The following is a 24,977-nucleotide window of genomic DNA, read 5'->3' as shown; positions in this document are numbered from 1 at the left end:
GAGAGGCTGTGTTAGCAATGATAGATTATTATGTAAGTAACTGTTTATTCCAAGCTCTTTTTGTGAGGTGCTAGGAAGTTCACCTGGAAGACCCCCAGCTCTCTCCCTCGCATTAGCTGCAGGATAGGGTACCATCGAGGCTATAACGGTCATTGTGATACACCCCACCGTGGTGGTTCCTTGGGCTGGGAAGGGTCCCCAGAACTGTGGTGCTATTGATGCCAACACCGGCATCTGGAATGAGGAAAGGGCCAGCCCAGGGTCACTTGGCATCAATGGCACAACTGCCCGGGCCTCCTGGGGCCAGGCTAGAGGGTCAGTCATTCTTTTGTACCAGATGGTTGCTTAGCAGCCAGCACTAAGGTCAGGTGACATACTATTTTTTGTCAAAGGGTCTTGGTATGAGAAGGCCCCTCCCATAGCAAATTAGACTCTTAAACACTTAAAGGAATGTGACCTATTTAAAACTAAGATGCAGAATTTTTTTTTTTTTTAAGTAGTTCTTCCTGCCCAACGTGGGGCCCAACGCAAGTCTTGAACTCACAACCCTGAGATTAAGACCTGAGGTGAGATCAAGAGTCCGATGCTTAACCGACTGAGCCACCCTGGCTCAGAATCATTTCTTAATAGTATTGCACAGGCAAAATTAGACATTTGGTTCCATGGCCCTGTCTGTCCTCTGTAAGAACTCTGGAGTTAAGTACCACCCTTTCTGGGGTGGGTGCTAATCACCGGTGAAGGCAACAAAAATTGCTCTTTGAATGAGGCCTAAGGCTTTCTGAAGCATTCTCCCACCTATATTATTGATCCCTGCAACCACCACACGGTCGCCATATTAGCATGTTATCCCCTGTTGTTGATGAGACCAATCATCCTGGAAACGTACTCAAATTCTGATACGCCAACTCCAGACTCGGTGGTCCCTGAACTGTGCTGCAGCTTCTTCCCAGCTGCCTGAGGGGCTGACCTGAACCAGAGATTTAGCCCAGAGTCACAGGTCCCCCTCACAGCCACTCCATCCCTAGAGTCAGAGATTGCAGTAAGTCCTGCCTTCGGCCACCTGTGAGGGGACTGGTCATGATGATGTCTACTTTCTGACAGTAGCACAGTACTCACCAGCTTGGAGGAAGGTGGCAGATGAGCAGATGAGGGAGGGGAAGCATTGGTGGGTGCAGCAAGGCCCAGGTTTGGGGGTAGGCGTGGGCTTCTGGACCAGCTGAGGAGCTGGGCTGCAGGGACCAGCACGGAAACCTCAGGTGGGCAGTGGTCTGCAGAGAGCCATGTCTGCAAGTCTGGGGCAGAGTGACTCTCAGAATCCTTCAGATTCCTTATTTGGGAAGGAAAACAAAAATTAACATTGGCTCTTCTGGTGGCCGTCTCGATGACCTCCCTCTGGGCTCAGATGCTGTCTCGGACCCTCTGTTTTGGAATTATCTCATGGTTGTACATTTAGTTTTCAGTAGAAAAGAACCACTTTCTTTTAAAATTTTTCATAGGAATTCAGATTTTTCCAAGACTATACTTTTCCATTACATCTAAGAGAGGCTATCCCAGAGTTTGGAATGCCCCAAAATGATTGCTTCATGAGTGTGGGATCAGGAAATGTTCTGCTTATTCATGTTTTGTTGGCCAGATGACTGCCCAAGATCTATCTCTGGAGCATTTACAGACACTCTGTGATGATAACTCTTCCAGAAGGGCTACTGGATTCATCCGCTACACCTGTCTTTTATCTGATTGCTTTTGGAAAGTAGATCATTTTTAAATGCTAGGCTGTATTGTTACATGCTTGTGACTTTTCTGTTCTACTAAACCTTTCCTGGTTAACTTTTAAAATCCTTATTTACCTAGATGAGGAGAAAAGGCGGCCTGATATTTTCCATGCGTTGAAAATGGGTAAGTGCTTTTGAAAATCTTTTTAGAGATTTATGAAGATAGGGACACATTCTCCCAATCTAGTATTTGTAGTCCTTTTTAAGGCCACCCAGAGTGTTTGCGAAAGAAAACAGGCATTTTGTTGTTCCTGACTGTAGTTTCACACAGGGAGGGTTTAGCCCCTGGAGGCTGATAGTTATTATGGTGCTTATACACAGGTTCCAGACCATCCTCCCAGGCCCCCTACCCCTCTGGCCAAACCCTGTGGCTATGCTCTGGCTTTTCCTTACTTCTGAAATTCCTCACTGCCTACCTACTCTCTACTTTCTTTGTGATGAAGGGCTAGTTAGCCTAAGATCTCCTCTCCTGATATAGACCCCCACCTCTAGGAACCCCTCCCTGATTCTCAACCCCCACGCTGATCTAAGCTGTATGTGCATTGCCTTTCATGTTTCCTTAAGATCTCAATAACACTTCTCTCTTTCAGTAAAGCTGTTTGTGTGCTTGCCTCTGTCCCTCCAAGATTGGGGGATTTGAGAGTGGGGGCTACCTCCTTCTCATCTTTGTAGCCCATGTGACGCCCAGCAGCCCAGTGCAGGGGCAGGTAGAGCATATGTTTGTTAATAACCCACTGGATAAGTAATCCAGCAGTGCCAGGCCCACTGAGCACCAGGCTCCTGCTTCTGTTTGCAGGAAACTTCCAGCTGGTCAAAGAGATCGCAGACGAAGACCCTAACTATGTGAACCTGGTCAATGGGGATGGGGCAACCCCGCTGATGCTGGCGGCCGTCACGGGGCAGCTGCCTCTGGTGCAACTTCTGGTGGAGAGGCGCGCTGACATCGACAGGCAAGACAGCGTGCATGGCTGGACAGCCCTCATGCAGGCCACCTACCATGGGTCAGTGCCGACTCCACTCCTTCAGCGAGAGGCTAAGGGAATGCCCTGGTCTGAGCTAGGGTCCTTGGTGGGGTTTTCTGGTCCTGAGAAGCTGCAGATAAACTCTAAAGCTGTGAAGACCTGGAGGCACATACACAAAATTAAAGAAGTGCAGGGGCCTTCTGTTCTGCATCCCTACCTTCTGTGTCCTGATTCCTGTTACCTCAGCACAGAATTCACCAGGGGCCATAAAAGCCATGCAGCAGGAAAATTTTCTGCAGGAAGATGAGTTTCTGTGGGTTGATTTCAGTTGAACAGTTTGTTTGGAGTGTTCCCATTGATGTCCTTAAGTTACCCCTATTGGAAATGGAACATCAACCATTCGTACCATTGGCTCCTGGGCAACCAGTGCTGAGACTTGACCCCTCCTTTTGAATAGGCACGGGCATTGACTGGTGCTTCTGAGTCCCTTCTCAGTCTGTCCTCCTGGAGGCCACCCCTTTCGGATAGGCTGACGCAGGGGCTGGGAGCTGCAGACGGTCTTACAGCCACTAAGTGGTCTGATTCCAAATTACAGGCCTTTTCCTTTTCCTTGCCCTGTTTTAGGTGATCACAGCAATTTCCTGTGTCATCCTGAAGCAGTTTTTCTTCTTATTTGGTGAGCCTCGGACAACTGCATCAGACGCCTCAGCCTCTGTGAGGCTTCTGCAGTGCAGGGGTCCTGATTTGGGGCAGCAGGAGTTGGGACCTGCGTGGTCATGGTGGCCATGTCGTTTTTCTTTTGCTTGTGGATGGAGCACATCAGCCTTGGTTTCCATCACATTCAGCCCTGACTCCCCACGGGGTAGGGACAGGGAGTGTGAGACAGTTTGCAGCCTTTCACATCCTTCTTTCAGGCTCAGAGATGGGCGCTAATATCGTCAGCTTCTTGCCCAGGAGCAAAACCAGGCTTTTGTTTTCAGTGCGTCTAACCCTGGCTTTTTCTTTCCTCCCTAGGAATAAGGAAGTTGTCAAATACCTGCTAAACCAAGGAGCTGATGTCACTCTTCGTGCAAAAAACGGGTACACGGCCTTTGACCTAGTGATGCTGCTGAGTGATCCTGGTGGGTTGTTTCAGGAAAAGGGTCGAAGACTCTCATGACCTTTCTCAGGCGGGGAATCAGGATAATCACCTTTGTGTCCAGCCTTGCTTACTCATGAGGGAGGTCACTCTCAAGCCCTGAGGGCTCACCACATGTCCTCAGGCGAGTTCCTTCCCTCCCCGGCAAAGACTGGGCTGGCACCAGGTAGTCCCCTAGGCTTCTCCAGTGCCAGCCTTCCAGGAGTCTCCCAGGAGGGAAGGCCAGCGAGACACGAGTCTGCCTTGGCAGTCCATGCAAGTCCTGGAATGGTATCTGTGCTTTGTGACCAGAAACCCTGCCCCAGGAAGAAACAGAAAGGCGCCTTTGACAAGCAGAATCAGAGATGGAGTAGTGACCTCCTCTGTTCAGTCGTGTAGGTGGAGGCTGCTGGGTCAAGGGCACCGTGCTGGGGATGTGACCATCCCTCGTCCCACCTCTCTCGGGCCCTGCTGGCATCTCCTGCTCCCCTCGGACCCTCCCCCACTGTGACAGGCCCTCCTCTGGGACCTGACGCATCCAATTAGGTAGCCCAAGGGTCAGAGTCTGTCTGTCCGTCCATCCTCTCTTCTGTTGCCCTGGAGTTTCAGCCCAGGGAAAGAGAGAGGCTAGTAGGCCCTTCTAACCCACAGGCTTTGAACCCTGAGCCAAATCCCAGCCTGCTGGCCATGGGAGAGGACTTAACCTCCGCAGACCCAAGTGGACATAGCCCTGCTGTCCCTCTCGGCTATGGGGTGCCCTGCCAGAGAGCCCTCCCTCTTCCCCAGAATTGCCCCCTCGCCCTGCCTGCTGCCGGCCCCGCATATCTCAGACGCACACTCGGCTCCATTTCATCCTTGCAGTGTGCGTGAGGGGAAGCAGAGCTGCGTATCCCCTTGTGGAGGGGAGGTGACTGAGGCCAGGGGAAATGGCTTATCCCCAGCCAGGGGGGTGAGGTCCTCCGCTCAAGTCCAGTGAGCTCACTCCACCTCGTTGGAGGCCCTCCTGACGTGCGTAGATTTTATGTCATTAAAACCCGTCTCCTGGATCGCGCACACTTTTCTCAGACAAACTCGTGTCTCACTGTGTCTCTTCTCCCTCTTCCCTTCCCGACCACTTCCCTCTCCCTTGCCCCATAAGAGTCTCTCCCTAGTCAATTTTTTTTCCTAGTGGGTTTTTCAAATGAACTTTTTGCCTGAATTTTTTTAAGAGACACGTGCTTATTATTGGACACTTGGAAAAGAAAACAAAAATAGTCATCAAGAGAAAAGCACTGTTAATAGTTTGTAATATTTTCTTCTCAACCGCTGTTGTTTTGGTAACCCAGTTAGTAACTGCAAATGATACCTAACCTTTCTTAAGCACTTCCCTTATGCCAGAAATTCCCTCGAATCCTCCAGACACCTTTATGCACCAGCATCCTGTCACCCCTCTTACAGAGACACAGAGAAGTTCCCTAATTTACCTGCCGTTGCACAGCCAGGGAGGGGCAGAAGCAGAATTTAACCGCCTGACGTCTGGCTGCAGAGCCTATACTTACTTTATTTATCTGTTTATTTATTTAAAATTTTTTTTTGTTATAAATGTTTATTTTTTATTTTTGAGAGAGAGAGACTGAGCGCAAGCAGGGGATGGGTAGAGAGTGAGGGAGACACAGAAGCTGAAACAGACTCCAGACTCTGAGCTGTCAGCACAGAGCCTGATGCAGATCTCAAACCCACAGACTGCGAGATCATGACCTGAGCCGAAGTTGGATGCTTTGACCGACTAAGCCACCCAGGTGCCCCAAGCTTGTACTTTTAAAACACACTTACCCCACTGTCTTTCTGTGGGGAGAGGGCTCCTGGTTTTTCCTTCTGGTCAAGTGGATTAAGCCCTGCTGGCCTGTTTGCCACCTTTCGAAGACCAGACGGTGAAGCCGGTGACTTGATTCCGGAGTAACATAGACTCGAGCTGCAGGGCTGAGTTCTAAGGCTGACAGGGGTCTTGTTGAGCCCTCTCTCCTGGCCCAGCAGACGTATTTGCAGGTAAAGCGCTGCCTTTTGTGTCCATAGACACGGAACTTGTTCGACTGCTGGCATCTGTCTGCATGCAGGTGAATAAAGACAAAGGCCGGCCCAGCCACCCACCACCTCTGCCCCACTCGAAGGTCCGACAGCCTTGGAGTGTCCCAGTGCTGCCCGATGACAAAGGCGGGCTCAAGGTTTGCCTTTTCCTGTCCTAAAGGGCTTTAAAGAGAGCCAAGTTGACGGTGTGGGGGATGCCTGCCACTTCCTGTTAATGCAGGGCTGGTTTAGGGTGAGGGTGACCAAGCAGGGACGGGAAATAAGCTGTGGGTGAGCAATAAGGAATGGTGGGGATCAGGGAAAACTGGTGTGATCCTATCACATGCAGTGACTACTTTGCAAGAATGTGGGTTCATGTTGTCAGATTGTCCCATTTTTTTCAGGAAATGCTAGGACGCTAGATATGGAAACCCAATTTATAGATATCGGGAACTGGAGAATTTTGCATGATGTAGTACTGGGCTGGCTGAACCAAATGCCTCTCCTCCAGGCTGTCTGTCTGCGGCCTCTGCTTCAGCATGTGGGATATTGCTGATTGCGCCATTCTGGGGTCTCCCTGCAGCCCACAGGCCTCCAGCTGGGGCTTTCTGGAAATACCAAAACAACCTCCAGTTGCTCATTTCTAACTGCGAGCCTCCAGTTGCTCATTTCTTTGAATATCTCGTCCTCCCCATCCTGCTCTACTTGGTTGAAGTCACACTTACCTTTTCTCTATCCTGTCTGGGACTCTAGCACCTCCTCAAATCTGCAGACTCAGCTCCTGTTCTTAGCTCACTCACTAGAGCCCCGGGTTTTCCTCTCAGTGTTGTTTGTATAGGTCCCTTCAGCCCTGTGCTCGCTGCCATCTCCCTCGGCCAGGCCCTCACAGCCTCCCTTCCTGCTGTGTCATAACCCCCAAGCTGTCACAGGGTTAGGGACACCCTGGGAGGCAGCATTGGTCCTCTCTGTAGGTGGAGAGGCATCAGCTGCCAGAACAGATGGCCCAGGCCTTGGTGTGGACAACACCTCTTACACTGTCACTGGAAAGGGGGGAAGAGCTTATGCAGTGACTGATGCTATGGTGTTTGACGTTGCCTCTTGTCCATCTGTCTGTCTCTGACTCACTGTGAAACTTTGAGCAAGTTGGCACCCCATCTGGATCTCCATTTCTCAATCTGCGATGCGGAGATTGACTAGATGAGGGGCAGCAGATAGGGTCCACTGTCAAAGGTCAGAGCCTCGAAGGGGTGAGTCAGAAAGGCTTTAGAGAGAACCATGGCCTTATGGGAAGGGTTGCTGTGGCTGATTGGTAGTACCTGTCATGGGCCCAGGAGAGCAGAGGGGAAGTGTGTATAAAGTGTGTCACCATCCTTGGCCTGGCTGTTCCTGGAGCATGACCTCTGCTCTGCGTTCCCTTGGCAGTCCTGGTGGAACCGAATGTCCAATCGGTTCCGGAAGCTCAAACTGATGCAGACCCTGCCCCGCAGGCTCTCCAGCAACCAGCCATTGCCTTTCTGTGATGAACCAGACTCAGCGCTGGACTCCACAATGAGGGCGGCCCCCCAGGACAAGACAAGCCGCTTGGGGCTTCATGATGTAGCCCCCACAGTGAAAGATAATGGTAAGAAAAAACTGCATGTGCTGTAAAATTTCCAGAACGGTCAAACCCAAATTCTCTGCCCTTTGTCCTACCTCTTGGGCTGATATGAGAGGTGAGATGATACTGGAATGTGGCCCTGGAACAAAGTGGCTGGTCTGGGGAAGGAGAGATGGGCAGGGACACAAATGCGGTCAGCATGGTAGAACGGGGATGTTGGTGGCAAGGGTCCCTGGTTTCTGTCCCACACGCCCTGCTCAGGGCCTTGAGGCCAGCCACTGCCTCTCTCTTGCCTTTGATAGGTGATTTTCCCACCTATCAAACATGATTGATCTCTGGCACTGGAAGCATTTAGAAATAGAACGAGTTATCTGAGGGTAGGAAGTGAGCTTCCCAACGCTGGAGGTATTCAACAGATTGGATGACTTTGCCAGGGCACTGAAGGTGATTCCCACACTGATTGAACGGTTGATCAGATCACACCCCTTCAAACAGACTCCCCACACCCAGCCTTGCTCCTTTCACAGCACTGTCTGAGACAAGCTGTTGAGCTGGGTGCATCACTGTCCGACCCAGCACGCAGGGCTTTATGGAAAAGCTGAAAACACACTTTGAGACACCTTTTAAATGCTTTCCGTCTATTCAAGTATTGGATACCAATTATTATTAAATATTTAATCACTCAGGAGAGTTGGTTTTCCAGGATGAAGGCCACCCTGGTCACTCATCCTCATGCCATGAACTTGTTGGGAGGGGTAATTTCAGGAAACTTCCATTTGTCTCTCAGGTCCCGGGAGCATGAGAGGAGACAAAGAAGATGTGTTATTGACAACCATGGTGAGTGTGGGGCTGTTCTAAAAGCATTTCAAGTCTCTACCAGTCATTAGTTGATTTACAAGGCTGGATGTGGACATGTGTCTCTCTTGGTGGTGGTCGCAGATGGGGTCGATAGCAAAATGTGTAACAGTGGGCACAGCTCTGGCGCTGAGAAATTGGAACAGATGCCAGTCTGAACTGTGGGTAAGGGGGTGCTGGTGCTTAGTGGCCAGATGTAAGCCCTGGTTGCGTTCACAGGGAGGCAGCGCTGAGGACAGGGCTTGCTGAGTAGGAATTGATGGGTGACAGCGGAGTCACCGTTTTGGTTTTGGGGAGTCAGGAGGAGAGGAGTCCCAGAGGAGGCTGTGTTTCCAGCCTGAGAGGCCTCAGTCTCCTCATCTATGAATTAGAGATGCATCAGGATTAGTAACAAAAGTCCTCAAATAACTGGCATGAATGAGACAGCAGTTTCTTTTTCTCAAGTGCAGTTCAGAACGAGTATGTTGACACATGGTGTGTCCTTCTACCTGTTGGTCTCCCAGGCTTGGCTTCTATTATGAGATGGCCAGCAGAGCTGTGGCCATTACTGCCTCCTTCTAGCCAGCAAGAACTATGAGGGGAGGAAAAAGTGGCCAGGGGCACACCAGGTGTCTTTCAAGAAGTTTCCTGGGAACTCACACGTCACTTCTGCTTATATCATATTGGCCAGCATTTAGTCACATCACACTACGTGTGGGAGGCTGGGGGGCTGGGAAAGGAAGTCTCTGTTCCAGGTGGTTGTGTCCCATCTAAATGCCAGGGGTGTCTACTAAGGAAGATGTGGAAGATGGATCCTGGGGGACATCTGACAGTGTCTGACTTTAAGGGATGCTATCCTTCATGGCTGTTTCTTTGAATAAGGTTGTCCCCAGGAAGTGTTTAGCATAGTGCCTGGCCCAGAATGAGCTCCTGGTTATCTGCTGTATGATCTTGGACATGTGACTTCACCTCTCTGGGCTTCGCGTTCCTCTTCTTTAAATGAGGGTTGGGGTTGAACTCAAGTCCATTTAGCTCTAAGACCCTAATCTGGAGGCTGGCCAGGAGAGGGCAGTATTGGAGAGGAGAAGGGAGCCGAAGCATCCTCAGAAGGGGCCGAGCGGGCTGGATCCTGACTGGGACCTGCTTTCTCAGCCCTGCCCCGCCCTGCCCTGCTCTGCAATGGGTGTAAATTGGTGTCTCTAGACCAGATTACTAGAGTGGGAGCTTATACTACCTGACGTTTGATAATCTCATTAAATAGCAGTAATTACTTTTGTATGAAAACAGATCTATTCTTGAAATTTTGGAAGATTCAGTAAAATATAAAGAAGAAAAATAAAATCCCCCTTGATGACACACATAATCATGACTGACATTTTGGGGTAGATAAGTTTTGGGTATTTTTCTAACCATTTTTTAGCATTATGAATATATCACGTCCTACACGATAATGGCAAATTCCACAGCGCTTACTAAGTGCCAGCTGCTACTCAGAGCACTTTACATATATTCATTCATTTAGTCCCCCGGCAGCCCTGTGAGGTGGGCACTGTTCTCTTCCCCATACTATGCTGAGCCTGACTTATTAACAGTTTGTCTGACCATCTGTTCCATGTCATTAAACACTCTTAGCCACATCACATCTAATGGCTGCATGTTGCAACATTCTGTCCTGGGAACGTGCCTCACACACCAGTGAAGGCTTACCTGTTGGACTTTGGGGTTTTTAGTTTTTTGTTGTCACGGATCTAATGAATATCTTTATGCCTCAGTTTCTCCCACGTGCCTGTTTCCTTGGGCTAAATGTCTAGAAATAGAATCTCTGGGTCAATGGGTGCAAATGTCATTGCCTTCCGGAAAGTTTGCAACAATTTAGACTCTGTCCCCAAGGAATGAAAATGTCCATCTGTGGTGGGTTTGTGGCTGCGGGCATCCTTAGTCCTCTTCCAGTCCCAGCCCCCTTGCTGGACGAGGTTGCTGAGGTCCGGGGGGCACGGCACTGTTCACAGATTCTCAGAAAAGCTCAGGAAAGCCAGGGTGGGACCCAGGATGCCTACCCTCCTGCGTTGGCACTTCCCTGTCCCACCTCCTCATGCCCCGTGGAAGGCACCGGTACGCTGGCCTACCCCTCGGCAGATGGAGGATGGCCAGGGAGCCCTGCCGAGTGGGCGTTTGCAGCCATCCTTGCGGAGATGCACGCCTGCCCGGCTCCCGAGGCAGGTTTAGCTGTGGGATGCCCTTCCCTGCAAAGCACCATCTGGCACCAAGTCCACTGTCTTTTCTTAATTAATGTTAGTGCGGACTGTGTGAATACTTTTCCTTGACAGTCCACCAGTCATCATTGTGTGGATTTTATGCTAACTCTAAATTACATTTTCAAAATACAAAATTACAGTTAAAAATGTCAGCAGTGGGAGGTGTGGCTGGACTAGGGAGAGTGCGGTGGGGTGGGGAAGAGTGTTTGCTGGGCTCACAGACAGCCCAGCCTGGGCCTCCTGGTCCCCTGTGCCCTGTCCCTTCCTCCAGAGACCCCCAGCTCTGTACACACGTCCTGCTCCTCTGGTTGTCAGGCCTGCCTGAGTTCTTTTCCCTGGGCCTGCAGTGCCCTCTTCCCCATCCACCCGGTGCCACCACCACAGCACACCCAGCATCCCTTGGCCTCACCTCGGCTCCCCATCCCCTCTGTTTCCATTCTAGCTGCTGCAATGGTCCCAAGAGAAGCTGGGGGTTGGAGCAGAGTAAATGGGGGTATTGCTTGGTTGCTGGTAGAGCAGAAGATACCACATGGTTTCTGGCCGGGTGTGGGGATGAGGGGGTAGATCATGGTGCCATTCTCTGAGAAGCAGGAGAAACCTGGAGTCTTTCTTGAAGAGCTGGGAGCCTCCCCCCCCCCCCCCCGGGGGGGGGGGGAGCTTGTCTAACCCACAGCCTGTCTTTTTCAGCTTCGAAATGGAGCCCCCTTCCCCAGACTCCCGAGTGACAAGCTGAAGGCAGTCATCCCCCCTTTCTTACCCCCTTCCAGTTTTGAGCTGTGGAGCTCGGACCGGTCCCGGACATGTCACGGTGGGAAGGCAGAACCCATGAAGACTGTGCTGCCCCAGAGAGCTGGCCGGGGTGCCCCCGTGGGCATGGGCGGTGGGAGCACAGATGCTGTAAGTCTCCCACTGGATGTACTTTGACACATCACTCACAATGAAGTTGGGGTGTGTTGCAGGCAGAAGGGACCTCAGACCCGCTTATCCAGCACGTTTCAGGCTTTTTTTTTTTTTTTTTTTTTTAATGAGGGATATCCTTTTGTTTCAGTGTATCCTACAAAGGGACTTACTTTATTAACAGATTAAAACGTGGGGTGAAGGGAATGAAAGCGAGGGCCCCTCTTCTCTGTCTTTTCTCTGGGGCCCCAAGGAGCACAGCCTGAAGACCTGATCTCATCTAAGCTTCCCTATAGTAGATGGGAGACTGGGACTCAGAGAGGAGAACCAACCTGCTGCAGAGCACCCGGCCATGTGGCATGGGCCTGGGACCAGGAGTCAAGTTCTTGGTTTCTAACCAGCTTCCATATTACATCATCGCTCAGGTCCATAACCAAGACTATGTGCACTACTGGTGTTTTCTTACACCCACAAGGAGTGTGACTTCTAGCCTTTTGCCTACAGTGGCTTCTGACTTGTGGCCCTTGCTGTGTCTCTGTAATGTCCTGAGGTTGTCCCTCTTGATGAGGGAACTTATCTCCATCTGTGTAGGCTGCCCACACCGTAGATGCAGCAAATGGCAAACTGCAGATGAGGACTTAGGACCTCGCCCTGCCACTGTGTGCCGAGTGATCAGAAGGACCCAGAACCCCCATCTCTGTAAAGATGGGGCTGACCCCCTTTGCTGCTGCCTCGTCTCAGTATCAGGTCTCCAGTGGGAGAGAGCCTGGCCCTGGAGGTGCCTCAAGTGGGCAGGGCTGGTTTGCATTTAGTCTGCACTGTGGGAAGAGTTGAGTGATCCTGAAAGTGGGGTGATTCAGGGGGAACAGCGTCTCAGGGGCTCTGCCTGAGCTAATGGTCTGCTTGTCAGCAGATGAGGATGAACTCCCCTTCCCTAGGGGACTCCCCTCAGGCTGAGCACCAGTTGGCCAGGGCCACATGGGCTGGGGTGAGCCAGTGGAATCCGGATCCCTTCTCCTGTGGTCATGTACGTACAGAGGAGGCAACAACAAACCGTAACCAGGACACCCACTCTATTGCAGACTCCTGTCAGGCCGGTTAAATTTCCATCTCTCTCCAGAAGCCCCGCCTCTCCTGCCAATTCCGGAAACTTCAACCACTCACCTCATTCCTCAGGCGGCTCCAGTGGGGTCGGGGGCTCCAGCAGGCATGGTGGGGAGCTGCATAACCGCTCAGGTGGGTACCAGGGGGGGCCACTCCGGGGAGGCGGGAAGACCCCTTGGGGGTCTGTCCCCCCACCTTGCTTCGCCCCTGCGCTTGCTCAGTGGACAGTCCCAGAAACAACGGCACACACCCTGTCCCCTTCCTTGGTGTGGCTAAAGGACTCTTCAGTGAATTCATGATTTTGCCCCCAGAGTGGCACTGTTCAAACATGTGAAATGTTCACAGCAGTATGTGCCAACTGGTTATTGCCTCACAAATGTTAGTTATTGGTGTTTTCCCACTCGGATCCTCTCTAGCTCTCTAGAATTATTTCTTTCACAATAATTCGAGATTGCTGGTGGATTTGGGGAAACTGGGAGAGGGAACACGGCAGTCCACTCTGAGTGCTGTGGACTGAGCAAGTTATTGGTACAGCTGTGGAGTGGGGTCGGTAAAGCTCCAGAAGGGGGGTCAGAGGGCAAGCAGGCAGCCCCTGTGTGGCTGCTGGAAGGGGCGGTGCTGGGGCTGCCACGGGCGGGGCGTCTGTGCCTTCCGGAGGCCGCACAAGCTGGCTGTGGCAGGGGAAAGTGAGGACAAGCTGATCGTGCCTGCACTGCCTCTTCCAATACCTCTCGCCATGGTGCCTTTGGCGTGTGATGACCTCCGCACCTGGCCACCTCTGGTTTCCACGCGCAGGCCTCTTGTGGTCAGCCCTGACCCACAGCCGCAGAGGCTCAGGGGAGTCTGGGGAATGCTTCTCCAGCTCAGCAAGGTCAGCACACGAAGTCCACTATAGTCATGTTGCTGGACCCTGGACCCCTGAGGCAGTCATGTCTATTCCTCTTTCCTCAGGTGGCAGCATAGACAGTGTCCTGTCACAAATTGCTGCCCAGAGGAAAAAGGCAGCCGGATTATCTGAGCAGAAGGCCAGCCACCGGTCAAGTCCTGTTGGGCCAGCGCCAGGGTCCGGCTCATCTGAGCTCCCAGTCTCTCCTGCAGGCAGCGGCGGTCCCGGTGGCAAGGTGCTTGTTCTGTTTCTGTCTCCTGTTACACTCACACGTTCTGTCCTGATGTGGCCCATGTGCTGGGGAGCACAGGCACTGCCACAGTAGTGGGACGGCACTAAAGAGAGGCCCCTCCCAGCTGCCCGCTCCCGGGCTTTCTGAGAGGCTGGATTGTGCAGTTGCCGGGATCACACCCTGTGCCCTCGGCCCCCTACACACATGGGTCTACCTCCCCCTTGACCTGCAGGGCACCTCCAGGTGCCTCGTTCAGCCTCGCATAGCAGACTACCTGGGATCGGGTCTCAGCCCCACACTTCAGCCTTTTGAGTAGGGCCCGGCACCTGGCGAGCCTGTAAGTGTCAGCTGTAAGTGCTGACGTTATCAGCAGTAGTATCTGTGGTCCTACCTTCTTCGTTCACTGTGCACATCTTTGGGGTGTCTGCTTTGTGCCCAGCACTGCTAGCAGTAAGGATCCAGCAGTGAACTGGTGGTTTGGTGACCCTCTCAGGGTGTCACTGTGGACTCAGTTTCACTCAGTGTGGTAAGGGCTGTCGTGGAGAAGGGAAGATGCTGTGGTGGCACAGATGGGGGCTGCTACCCAAGCTTGAGGGCATCAGGGAACCCTAAATGGGGATCTGAAGGATGAGGAGCTGATGAAAGGGGCAGGGCTGGGGCAGGGTGTGACACCGTTCCACGGTCAGGGGGTAGCATTTGTGGCATTCCAGAGGGGAGGAGCTGCAGTCCTGCTGGTAGACAGGACAGAGTTGGAGTCTCGCCTCACTGCCAGGCACCTTTCCTCCACTCATGCAGCCCAAGAGCAGTCACCACATTGTCAGTATCTATATGGAGTTGGCAAGGGACAGGAAACCCTCAATGCCTCTCTGTAGTGAGAAGTCTTTTAGTGTCTATAGAATCTGACCCTTCTAGCTTTTGAGTCCCTCCACCTGGACTGATTGCTAGAATGACCCCCCCCCCCCGACCCCCACCAAGTGTGGGTTCCTGACAGTATAAATTGGCTCCTCCTCAAGGTGCCCCTCTCCCTTGGTGCAGTGTAGCCCATTTCCTCCTCTGAGAGGACCCCATGGCCAAGCACTGTCCCACTCTTCATATTTTTTAGGTGGCTTGAGCTTTTTCCCAGAGAAAAGTTAGGTCACCTGAAAGCCTCACCCCTGGGCCCTTGCCCAGATGTGCCTCCAGAGACTGCTATTTTAACGGATGTATAAGCAATAGTCTTTATTTTCTGCCCACCACTGTTGGTTACAGAACTTTTTGTTTTTCAAAGTCCCTTTTGCAGTCAGACATACAGAATTAGGTTCCTTTGCTCCAGAAAAAGTTTCTCTCCCTATGCATTAGCATATTTTCCATTATATTGAAAATTACTTGTGTAATAGGACCTGTGTAATTAAGTTCCTTTTAGAATTCAGCTCTAGAAAAAAAATGTCTCTACCAATACTTTCGTACATTTTCTTTCTTCATATAGAAAGAATTATATAATTATTGTATTTCTCTTTTTGCCTTTGCTGCTAGGAAACTCAGAGCTACTAATTAAAGTAAGTCTTCTGGTGTGAGCTTTGATATCGTTTTCCTCTTCTCTGTTGTTTAAATTTTTCTGTTTCTATTTTGATGATCTTATTAGATGTGTTGGATATTATTAGCTTTTCTTAACTGGTGTTAAAAATAGGTAGGTGTCTAAGTTATAAATTATATCAACTATTGTCTCCCTTGAATGCATTTATTATATATAATCTATGTTTAGGTATATTCCAATGAAAGGAGATTGTGTCCAAAGATACACTCAGGAAACAAACCGAGGAAACAGTCCAGGTCAATGACACCTGATATTCTTAACAATATGCTGTAACCTTGGGGAGCTGTCTAAAAATTCAGGTCTCTGGGTGCCACCCAGGATAACTGTATGAGACTCTTCAAGATGGGATCCGAGAACTCTGATTTTCCCCTGAGAGAGTATTGTAATCAGCCCAGCCCAGGGCTCTTAGAAACCACTGCCCTAAATCAAAGGGCACAAGGGGTGGGCTTTCTGTCAAAGGCTCTAGCAGCAAAATGGAGACATGAAGTGTTTTTCAAAGACTCCCTTAGGAAGAATTAGAAATTAGCATTCAAAATAGGAGCCTACTGAATCTGTTTTTCATACTTTGCTTAAAATAAGCACCACTGTAATGGTAGCATATTCACAAGGCATGGCTTCTAGCATGTTCACGAATCAGCCTGAAGCGAACCTGAGGAGGCACAGAATCAGGGGAGTCAGAATGTGTGTCGGTGCTTCCCAGACCTGTGGAAGCTCAAAGTCCCACTGAATACATCAGCTCTCTCTTCTCACCCTAAAGCTTAGTGGTTTAAAACAGAAAAGCGTTTCTTTAGCTCCTGAACCTGTGGGTTGGCGGTTTAGTCTGAACTTAGCTCGGTAGTCCTCGTGGTCTGGAGGGATCACTTACACATTTGGCTGTTGGCTGGAGTGACCAGGATGACTGGGCCATGCATGTCTACAACAAGCTTAGATGTGTCCTCATGGCAAGAGCCAAAGGCATGAGTTGAAAACCAGTCAGGTTGTTGAAGCAGATCAGCACACCCACTGCAGAAGAACACACAAACACACATTGCAAAGGGTATGGATTCAGGGAGGGGTGGAGATGACACCATTAACAAGATCTGCTACGTGGGGAACATAGGGAACAGTTCAGATATTTTATTAGAGCATCCCAGATAATCATATTTATCTGCCCCTCCCCAATAATGCTGCTACAAGGTCCAGAGTATCATGTTTGTTTGCTTCGGCTGGGATAGATCTGTTTAGTATGGATATACTAATTGTTTCCTGCCTAATCAGAAGCTTTGTTATTGAATGTCTTTGTTTATAAAAAAGCAGAAGGAAGAATTTATCAACAGTATAGGCAGCTAATTGACAGTCTTTCAAAATCGAAGAGAGACATCTTGTTCACTCTGGGATGTAGTTAGGAAGGGCATGAAGGCTTAGCAGAAGGAGAGGTGTACCCACTTCCAGGCATTAAAACTATTTATCTTAGTCTCTGCTATCCTAGTCAAGATGTCCAATTTTACCAAAAATTATAAGACCTACAAAAAGGCACAAAACAACTGCACACCCAAGAAACAAAGCTGTCCTCAGAATATGATTTAGATACGACACAGGTGTTGGAATTACATGACCATGAATTTGAAAGAACTACAATTAATTGTCGGAGGCTCTAATGGAAAATTTGAACGTGCGAGATCATATAAGTAACTATTTCAGCAATAGATAGAAACCCTAAGAAAGAAGGAAAATTCTAGAAATACAAAACTTGTAACAGAGATAAGGAATGTCTTTGATGGGCTCCTCAATACCCTTGACACAGCCAAGGAAAGAATCCGTGAAGTTGAAGACTGGGTAATAGGAATCACCCAAACTGAAACACAAAGGAAAAAAGAAGTTAAAACAAAAATAACAACAAAAACAGTAGAATTATATCCAATGTTCTTACATACAGGTAATAAGAAGCTCTGAAGAGCAAGAGAGCGGTAGGACAGAAGGAATATCTTAATGCCTGAAAATTTCCCCAAATTAATGATAGATTTCAAAGCACAGATCTGGGAAGTTCAGAAAATTCTCGCTATAGAATAAATCCGGAACTCTCACTATAGAATAAATATAAAAAGAATACACCTAGCCATATCCTATTTAAACTACCAAATAACTCTCAAAACTCAGTAAAAAGCAAATTTAAAAAATAGGCAAAATATCTGATACTTCCTCAAAAATATACAAATGGTAAAGAAACATGAAAAAACGTTGAACATTAACTACTGAGGAAAATGCAAATTAAAACCACAGTGAGATAGCACTAAATACCTGTTAGACTGGCTAAAACTTAAAAACTTTAAAGAAACAAGTGCTAATGAGCGTATGGAGCTCCCAGAACTTCAGTGCTCAGGGCAACGTGATAACAGTACCGCCATCTTGAAAAGGTTGGGCAGCGTTTGATAAAACTATATACTTACCCTATGAACTGGCTGTCTCCCTCCTAGGTCTTTACCCAAGTGTATTTTTAAAAAGTATTCATGCCAAAATCTGTAAATGTTTATAGCAGTTTAATCCATAATCACACCAAACTGGAACCATCGCGTCAACAGGTGAACGGGTAAACTAACTGTGGTACATCCACGCAGTGGGACACTGCTCAGCAGTGGCAAGGAGCACACTGTCAATACATGCAGTAACTTGAAGCAGTTTGCTGCACCAGACCCAAAAGTCTACATGTTGTGTCATTCCATCTATGTGACATTTTAGAAAAGACAAAAACATAGGGATGGAAAACAGATCAGTTATTTTCATGGGTTGGGATGAGGGAGAGATCGAATACAAAAGGACAGGATGAGGGAATTGGCTAATGGAGCTCTTCTCTATGGTACCCCCCCCCCCGTATTTATCAAAACCCATTGAATCGTGCACAACAGTTATTTCTGCTGTATGCAAATTAAAAGAACAAACAAACAAACAGTATCGGCCAGGAACCAAAGAGGGAATGCAGACTATAACGACATATCTAACTATATTACAAATGACTGACATAACCACACGTTGGGAGATGGGAGAAAACTAGGTCAAGGGGATATGGTGAGGCCTAAGTAAAAGACATAACCATACCCAAGCACTGTATCCTAGTTGATCGTTTGTTGTTGTTGTTGTTCTTATAGGGATGTGGGTTTAATTCCGAAACCACTTTATTTATACATTTTGTATACATGTACACTTTACATATATACTAGGGTTGAGCAAATAAGTAATTATAATGAGCCCAGTTTTTAACTGTCAGAGATTGAATCAAAGGGGAAATATTAGAACAAACCCCGTGGATATTGGATTGTTGTCAGAGGAATCGGTACAAATGCGTGGTTGTAAATGTGTGTGTGTGCGTGTGTGTACACACAGATTTATATGGAAGTAAGTTGGGCTATGTGGATGCTTGGCTTAGTATACTTTCCTGTCTGTCCACTGAGAGAACGTAGAATCAGTGATATCCCAGTAGCCACGAACAGCCTAGTACCCAGATTTTGGTTCCTAAATACCACGCTCCAATAAAAGGAACCAGAGCCTTGGAGAAGTGGTTTATTCCAGTACTGGGTCCATGGAGATGCAAGATGAGCCTGAAGCATTTTGTGGTGTCAGAAAGTAAGGAGATGCTCTTAAAAAGAAACAACAACAACAAAAAGATGGACATGGGGAAAGAACATAGGAGCCAGCCTGAAAGATCTCAGTGCCCCAAACTGGAACAGTTTGAACAACTGTAAAATAAATCGCAGTAGTGATTAGATTATAAAAGAAACATCCACGAGCCCGTACTGGTAGGAATAAATAACTGAATAAATGGGGGAAGTAGTATCTCTTCTGTCCAGAATTCCAGAAAATAAATGTGAAAGGAATAAGGGAAATAGATCTCCTATCACTAGAACATCACAGTAGTAATTGCTATAGACAAGATCGACCAAAGAATGCCAAAATTAGTGGGAGCAACAAGATATTTAGCTCAAAATGTCTCCTCCCCACCCCAAATATTTGTTAATTATAAAGAGAAATGGTATCACTTCACAATGGAGAAACCCAACAGACACCACCTCAACTAAGTGATCAAGGTTAACGTTATCAGTAATAAGAAATGGATGCTGTGTGACCCTGGGCATGATGTGGTAGGAATGGCTCATTACCTCTGGGGTCATTAATCCAAAAATCCATAAACAGATCAAATTATGAGAAAATATAAGACAAACCCAAACTGAGGGATGCTTTGCAAACACCTCAATTCTTCCACAGTGTCAAGGTCATGAAAGAAGGAAAGACTGAGTTGTCACAGAGGAGGTCAAAGAGACATGGCAAGTCTATGCAGTGTGGAATCCTGGACCGGAACAAGGACATTAAGTGGAATAACCAGTGAAACCTGAGTAAAGTCCATAGCTTACCTAATAGTACTGTGCCGCTGTTAACTTCTTAGTTTTGATGATTGTGCTACGGTTATGTAAGATATTAACGTCAGGGGAAGCTGGCTGACGGATACACAGGAATGCTCTGTTCTATCTTTGCAGCTCTTCTATAAGTCTAAAAGTATTTAAAAATAAAAAGGCGCTTTTTTTTTTTTAACTAAATGACACACACACAAAGGGGAAAAATGATGTGTACTTTGGTGAGAAGTTGGAAATGACTGGTTTAGATGAAGGAACGTCAGGAGCAGAAAGGGACCTCGTGTATTTATAAGCCACACTTCCATTTAGAGCTGCATTAACTGAGAGGTAAGGGGACTTGGCCAAGGACACAGTGCTGGTAGCTCTACGGGCAGGATTAGTACCTGGCTTCCTGGCTCCTCAAGTGCCACTTTTTCCATCCTACCCCCTGCCTCTGTCCTCCAGGGCAGGATTTTCCTGTCCCTGTACCCATAATACTGTTTCTGCTTTGCATGTTTTGTTTTTTTTTTTAAGTAGATTTCATAGTCCTGCTTAGATATCTTGCTGAGTCAGCTATCACCTGTTCCCTGTCGGGTGTCTGTTTTAATCACTTCTACCCTCCAGGTGATGGCTTACATATTCGTCTTACTCTTTTCAGCAGAAACTGGAGACGAGCAAACGGCCTTTGTCTGGAACTTCCACTACCTCCAAAAGCACCTCCCCCACACTCACGCCCTCCCCTTCGCCCAAAGGGCACGCGGCCGAGTCCTCTGTGTCCTCCTCGCCCCATCGGCAGTCCAAGAGCAGTGGGGGCTCCAGCAGCGGCACCATCACAGATGAAGGTGAGCCCCCCAAGGTCCCAAAATGCCAGCCTTTCCTCTTTGCCTCTGTGACCTGGCAGGTGCTCTCATTGCTATAGCCATCCTAGGTCCTAGGTCATTTTTAAAATTTCAAACAAAAACACCTGTCTCCATTCTTCCCCAATTCTACCTTGTATTTTTGTCTTCACTTTGCTAATCATCCGGTAAGCTCCCTCAAAATGTTTTTGAACTTAGTAGAGTTTCGTTTACGTACACATATACTTGTAGAAATGCTTCTCCAACACCAGTGAAGTACCTTTCCCTGAGCCTTGTACAGATCAGAATTCTGTCATTTGCAAGTAATGCAATCTCCACTGACACTGGTTTGAGCAAAAGCAAAAAACATAATTTGTTGGCTCATATAATGAAAGTGTCCAGGGTGTGCTTCAGGCGTGTGTGGATCCAGGTACTTTGGGAGTGTTTCTCTCCATATCTCAGGTAGGCTGTCTCTAGGCGGTGGCAAAGTTGTCCCCCATGAACTTCAGGCTTGCTTACTTCTCCTGCTAACTTAGCAACGCCAGCAGAAAGAGTGCTTCTTTCTTAGTAGGTCCAGCAAAATCCTGGGGTAAACGTCATTGGCCTGCCTCGTCTCTATTTATAATGACAGGACATCTGTGTATCCTTCACTGTGTGTCTGTGGCAGTGGAACGTGCTGATTGACTGGGCGCAGGTCACATGTCTGCCTTTGTAGCTGGGCTCAGGGTCTGCCCTGCTGACACTTTGTAGATTGGGAGCAGGAGAGAGGGGACTCCTCAAAGGAAAATCAAAGTGCTGTTTCCAGAAGGAGGAGGGGAGGGATGGTGGGCAAGCAGAAACAGTAGCTGTCCTCTGTAACCAGGAGAACTTTAGAACCTGTGTGGGTGAAGTGCAGGTCCCTCCCGTGGGGAAGATGCAGAAAGGAAGATGGAGTGGAGGTGTGCTGGGAGGCCCCAGATAAAGATAGGAAGATATAAAAGACAAAAGGAGATGAAGAATCCTGTCCCTTGAACTGCCCTCTGGTGGTCCTGGCAGTGGGGGGAGGTGGGGGGAGAGGGGGAGCAGAGTTATGGGGAGAGATGGGACCCAGGCAGGTGCAAGCCAAGTAATAGTGTTCAGAGAGGAGAGAAATGTCAGGTGTGCCAGGGCCTCCCAGACACAGCTGCAGGTGTCTCCCCGAAGCTGCCTGGAGGAAGGTGCCCAGCAGGTGATAAGTGCCCAGCAGGTGATAGGTTGAAATCAGCCGCACAGGCTGTGGTCTGGACTGAGTTGGTAATGCATGCTGCCGTTGGCATCCTCTTTATTTGGGGGCTGCTTTTATTGTTTTGTGATATCTAGTGCAACCATGTATAAAAGCTTCAGAGATTCACTAGCAACCCTGTTCCTCCCTAACCGTGTTTTCTACGTGCAGTCATGAATTCTCCCACCTTGGAGGCTTCCAGGAATCCAACTCTTAGAAGTTCAGTTAGGTATTTGTACCCCCCCCACTTTTTCCAAAAAAGAGTTGAGACCATGGCGGTCTGTATGCACTGTCCATGCCCGCTCTTTTCCCTCTCTCTCATTATTTAAAAAGGTTTGCAAGCCCTGGTTGGGATAAAAACAGAAGAGGACCTGACCGCAATTTCTTTTTAATTTCCCTGGTGTAGAAAGCCTAGTTTTCCCCTCCAGAGTTCCTGGGTCTGGAGGCAGCAAGACCTTTGTCCTGTGGGCATGAGACTATCAAAGGACAGACCTGCAGTCCATCCCCAGACAGCTACTTTTTATGACATTCTTCTGGGAAACACTTTGCCCCAGTCGAGGACCACATGCAAGCCTTTGCCCTGCCCTGTCTTTCCTCCTGCGGCCCCTCCGGCCCCCTCTATGGGGAGTGGTGAAGCCTGTGTCCCGGGTGCCTTAATCTGTGCTGGGTTAGCTCACAGTCAGGGTGGGGATTCAGCTGCATTCAGCACAATACATTTAAGTAACCACCACACAAATGGGGTCAAATCTGTGTTATCAGCCAGGCATGGAGTGCCATGGCACAGGCTTCACTGAAGAGCAGGCACTCAGGCCAGGCCGGTGGGCCAGAGTCCATCGTTGAATCTACAGGAGATGTATAAACCAGTGATGAAACACAGCCATTATAAGTCAAATTACAACAACAACAACAACAACAACAACAAATAATACATAAAGAAGCCAAAGAAAAGAAAGAAAAAGTCAAATTATATGAACTTATATAATTAAATTATGTTCAATATAAAGGTATGGGGTACTTAAAACAAAACGTTGTTATTTATTAGTACATTTTGCTAATACTTGTGCTGTTTATGCCGTCGGAATACTATGTCATGATGTGCTACTACACACGTCCCTTCTCCGTTCCACTTTCAGGAACATTAGTTGTGTCGTTAGCCTAAAATCAGCCAGGAGCAGGGTATTGACTCCATGACATCAGCAAATGCCACCAATCAGGGGTTGGTTTACTATCTCATAGACCATCTAGATGTAATCTGGACAGTGATGGAGAAAATGCCCATATTGCAGACGAAGGTTAAAAGTGTGTCTGTCATATTGTGACTAACACAAAAAAATTGCGACAGTGTTCTTCCAGGATTTTAAAACCATTATCTCATTCAGCAGAGTTGCTCACATGAAATTCCAATATGCGTCTTCATTGTTTCATTTCCTCTTACGTGTTCCCATCCGCGGAACTCCCCAGCGGCATCCCTATTGGAACTATACTCATTGGCTGTGGACTCAAGAGGAAGGGAAAAATCAATGAAAGCGTTCAGTGAGGTGCCTCAAATGCAACGCAAGCATTGGCTGCATGGGATCTATAAGAAACAGTATTGTGTAGTTTATTATTATACATAAATTGTGTGCTATACGTCCTTTATATCAGTAAAATCTACAGTAAGCTTATGTACCTACCTCCCTACATACGTTTTCCCCCAGAGAGCTGGTTGCTAACCATTTCCCGGCCCTCCACTACGGAGAAAGACTGTGTGTGGTGGGAACAGCCCGAGCAAAGGTTTGGTGCCACGGAGCAACAGTGGGTTCAGTGTGGCCTGGGACTCGGTTCATCTCGTACAGCCTAGCGCAGTAGTACTCTTCCGTGAAGCCTTTTCCGGTCCTTCAAGTGGGTCAGCTGTCCTCTCTGTCCCCAGACCCCCTTGTCGATGCCCCTCATCACAGTGCTTGTCACCAAGGAGAGAGATGGCGGTGTGTAGCTTCAGGCCTGGTAGCTGGACCACTGGTGTGAATTCCTGCTCTGCCGTGGACTGGCGGCATGATCTCCAAGATATGGCAGCCACACTTTTCCGCCTTGCTTCCTCATCTGTAAATGGAGACACTGATAGGATCGTTACGGTCATTGTAAAGAGCAAATGGGTTACCTATGTACAAGGTGACTGATGGTGCAACAGCTGTCACCCTCATCATTTTATCTTCCCAGCCACGCTGAGCTCCTTTACAGCATGGACCTTTCCATCCTTGTACTCCCAGCGTGTAGTAGGTGTGTTGGTATCCACTCTTGAATGAATGAATTAAAGAAGGAACTCAGGGGCGCCTGGGTGGCTCAGTCGGTTGAGCGTCCGACTTCGGCTCAGGTCATGATCTCGTGGTTTGTGGGTTCGAGCGTCGGGCTCTGTGCTGACAGCTCAAGAGCCTGGAGCCTGCTTCAGATTCTGTGTCTCCCTCTCTCTCTGCCCCCCTCCCCCACTTGTGCTCTCTCTATCAAAAACAAATGTTACAAAAAAAAAAAAGGAACTCAGACCTCCTAATCTCCAGTCCCTCTTCTGTGAATTGCACCCACTGCCCCAAGACCTTTGTATTTGCTGTTCCTTCTGCCTGAATACTGCCTGGTGATCTTTCCCTTGGTATTATGCAGTTCACTCCATTTACTGCTCAAATGTTACCTTATATAAAGGAGACCTTCCCTTACCACTCTCTATAATAAATAATGTTCTCCCATTCCCTGTGATATTCCCCTGCCCCCTTCCATCCTTCCTCAGTGCCTTTGGCCTGGCAGTCTGCTTATCTGTTTTGGTCTTTATTGAGTCCCTAATGTCTGGACTGGTAAATCCCTGTTGAATGTGTGAATGAATATTTTTTCAAACTACCCCCTCACCCCCACCCAGATGCTAGTCTTGTCTCCTTTCTTCACCCTCCCTGCTCTGAAATCATGATATCCAAAATCTTCTGTTTTCTCCTGCTCTGTGCCCCTCTGGCTCTGCTGTTCCACTCAGATGTGTCTGTCCTTCCTTTAGGAAGCCCACAGCCTCCTCACACTGAGCCAAACTCCAGTTCTGGTCTGAAGCCACCTGCTTGTTCTCTTAAGTTTGTTCTCCGCCTCGCTGACAACTTGCTGGCATTAGCATTTGCTGCAGGTGCAGCTACCAGCAGTCAAGAAATCATAATTAAAAACCATTCTTGGACAGAAAGTGGAGTTTTAGTCCTAGCAGCTAGAACTCTGAGAACTTGGGGGTTGCAACCATTGGAGGGTCAGCCTGGCCACACACACCCCC

General features: G+C 48.6%; 1 protein-coding gene across 1 annotated transcript in view; it reads left to right on the top strand.

Annotated features, from left to right (window-relative positions):
- Positions 1–24,977, top strand: part of ANKS6 (ankyrin repeat and sterile alpha motif domain containing 6) — a 45,921-nt gene that overhangs the window by 6,486 nt on the left and 14,458 nt on the right. The window contains exons 3-12 of the mRNA XM_049628570.1: positions 1,852–1,896; positions 2,569–2,773; positions 3,749–3,855; positions 5,904–6,052; positions 7,317–7,515; positions 8,279–8,328; positions 11,268–11,477; positions 12,560–12,713; positions 13,533–13,702; positions 20,292–20,475. Of these exons, the coding sequence (XP_049484527.1) occupies positions 1,852–1,896; positions 2,569–2,773; positions 3,749–3,855; positions 5,904–6,052; positions 7,317–7,515; positions 8,279–8,328; positions 11,268–11,477; positions 12,560–12,713; positions 13,533–13,702; positions 20,292–20,475 (1,473 nt within the window). The remainder of the gene's footprint in view (positions 1–1,851; positions 1,897–2,568; positions 2,774–3,748; positions 3,856–5,903; positions 6,053–7,316; positions 7,516–8,278; positions 8,329–11,267; positions 11,478–12,559; positions 12,714–13,532; positions 13,703–20,291; positions 20,476–24,977) is intronic.

The sequence above is a fragment of the Panthera uncia genome, chromosome D4 (genome assembly GCF_023721935.1).
Source record: "Panthera uncia isolate 11264 chromosome D4, Puncia_PCG_1.0, whole genome shotgun sequence".
Lineage (NCBI taxonomy): Eukaryota > Metazoa > Chordata > Mammalia > Carnivora > Felidae > Panthera > Panthera uncia.
The sequence above is the reverse complement of the archived record's forward strand: the minus strand, read 5'-3'. Positions and strand labels throughout refer to the sequence as shown.